General features: G+C 50.3%; 1 protein-coding gene across 3 annotated transcripts in view; it reads right to left on the reverse strand.

Annotated features, from left to right (window-relative positions):
• LOC139332490 (chromaffin granule amine transporter) overlaps positions 1-2,500 on the reverse strand; it is a 10,218-nt gene that overhangs the window by 6,617 nt on the left and 1,101 nt on the right. For 2 of the 3 annotated variants that reach the window (XM_070964472.1, XM_070964471.1), the window contains exon 2: positions 1,598-1,696. In XM_070964472.1, the coding sequence (XP_070820573.1) occupies positions 1,598-1,694 (97 nt within the window). In that variant the 5' untranslated portion in view covers positions 1,695-1,696. Of the gene's footprint in view, positions 1-1,597; positions 1,697-2,500 lie in introns of those variants that run through there. The other variant, XM_070964473.1, reaches the window with a different exon arrangement.

Here is a 2,500-nt window from a genome sequence, read left to right on the forward strand (position 1 = left end):
TTGAAGGGTTTTGTCTCTGCGATTCTGGATCTTTCAGTCAGGATTCAAACCTTTGTTCCAGGAAGAATAATGAACTCTGAATCTGCGGTGACTAAAACAATGAGCTCAGAGTGAGACAGACAAACGTCTCTGAAGTCAAACGACGGACGGATCAGTCACAGAAACGCTGCTTCCTCTTTGACCTCAACAAATGTTCAGTTCTTCTTTCAGTCTTATTTTTGTCTTTGATTTAATGAACACAAAAAGGACAGATTGGACAGTCTCTCTCTGTGATTAACACCAAAGGACAGAAGTGGACAGGAAGTCATTCAGACATCGCGAAGCTGTCCCGGCTTCACGTCCATCCAGAGACATTCACAAAGAGGACGTTTAAACCTGCAGAGACACACAAGACCCAGTGAGAGGAAGAGCAGAGGAAGAGGAGGACAGACCTCATGCCAGAAGAGACCGAAGGAGACAGCCGTGACCGAGACTGCACCATTTAAAGTTCAAGGTCAGGGGGTCCTGTGTGTGTGTGTGTGTGTGTGTGTGAGTGTGTGTCTGTGTGTGAGTGTGTGTGTGTGTGTCTGTGTCTGTGTGTGTGTGTTTGTCTGTCAGTGTGTGTGAGTGTGTGTCTGTGTGTGTGTGTCAGTGTGTGTGAGTGTGCGTGCATGTGTGAGTGTGTGTGTGTGTGCGCGCGCGTGCATGTGTGTGTGAGTGTGTGTGTGCGTGTGCGTGTGCGTGTGGGTGTGTGTGTGTGTGTGTGTGTGTGTCAGCTCTGATTCTAACTGACGACGTCTTCGACCTCCAGGTTTTTAGTTACGTCATGAATGTGTGTCCAGCAGCTGAGCCTTCATCGAGGAGGAAGATGAGGGGACGATCTGTGACTGAATCATGTCTGAACTCACCACACGGCCAAGAGATCATCGTCATCATGAGAATAATCTTCATCATCGCTGATCCGGCTGTAGACCAGGACCTCCTCTGTGTCTCTGTAGACCAGGACCTCCTCTGTGTCTCTGTAGACCAGGACCTCCTCTGCGTCTCCACATTGAGGCTGGTCATCTGGTCTGACTCACAGTCCAGGTTCCGGGTCGTCCCACAGGTCTTGGACGGGGCTGGACTGAACTGGTGCAGACTAGTCAAGTTCTTGCACAGCACACTGGGACGGATCAACAGGGTCTTTCAAAACGTTTTAATCTGGCAGCACGCCCACCTCACTCTGTGATTGGTCAGCTGTGTGAAGGACAGAAAGTGGGCGGGGTTTGAACTTCTCCATCAGCTCTCATTGGATTTGACTTCAGTCACTTTTCACGCGATCAATGAAGGTGGACTCTAAGAATGTCCTCCAGGACAGAAGGTGTCTGTGTCTCACGGTGTCTCGTGTTTGACCGCAGCACTTCCTCCGTGTGGACGTTCAGGACAGGAAGAGACACTGCAGGACGCCACCGTGCCAGGTCCCTGAGGACACCTGTCCAATGAGGGACTAAAGCTGTTTCCCCAACTGGAAAAAAGATGCTTTTAAGTCAGTGGCAAAGGTGTGAGTGTGTTTGTGTGTGTGTGCGTGTGTGTGTGTGTGTGTGTGTGTGTGTGTGTGTGTGTGTGTGTGTGCACTCACCGACCACAGTGAGCAGCATGTTGTCGAGCAGCAGAGCGACACACACCACAACCAGGACGAGTCTGGGAGAACCTCGACTCTGATGGAGCCACGCCATGTCTGCGCACACACACACACACACACACACACACACACACACACACACACACACACACACACTGTTGGTGCAGGTTTTAGGCTGAGGTGTGAAAACAGGAAACCTGCTTTGAAACTGTGTCATGAGGAAGAAGAGCGTCAAACACGCGTGATGAAGAGTGAAGAGGAGCAGCTGAGATGAAGGATTAATCAGTATGTCCATCTGTGTGAGCTGCTGCTGTTCAGCTTCATAATGTGCGCTGTGATAAAGAGCAGCTGCTGGGGGGTCACAGCTCCTTCATATCACGGCCGATCTTTAATAAAACAGCACGACGGGCTGAGACTATCTGACGCTCCAGATATTAGTCCGAGCCTGCACACTCAAACCTGCCACTGCTGTCTGACGTTTGGCTCTGCTGACGTGCTGGTAGGTGTATTTGTGGACTGGCGAGCCAGGCTAGCCGTTTCCCACTGCTTCCAGTCTTTGTGCTAAGCTAAGCTAAGCTAACCACGACTGTCAACCAGAGGAAGAACATCAGAAAGGTCGTTTTCAGTCTCGTTAGCTCTCAGGTGGATTGTGCTGAATGTGGTTCAGGTGTTCGAGGTCCCCTCAGGATGAACTGTGATAACTCCTGACGTGTCATCTAGCGCCACCATCAGGTCAACAGCTTAACGTGTCCTGTAACACCTGCAGAATAATCAGCCTCAGCTGGACAGCCAGTTAATGTTAGCATGCTAACAGGCTAACCTCAGATGGTGACCATGATAAACATACGTGCTAAACATTAGCATCGTCATGTCTGCTCTGCCTGCTGATTGTTTTAGAGG

Source organism: Chaetodon trifascialis, chromosome 6, assembly GCF_039877785.1.
Source record: "Chaetodon trifascialis isolate fChaTrf1 chromosome 6, fChaTrf1.hap1, whole genome shotgun sequence".
Taxonomy (NCBI): Eukaryota; Metazoa; Chordata; class Actinopteri; order Chaetodontiformes; family Chaetodontidae; genus Chaetodon; species Chaetodon trifascialis.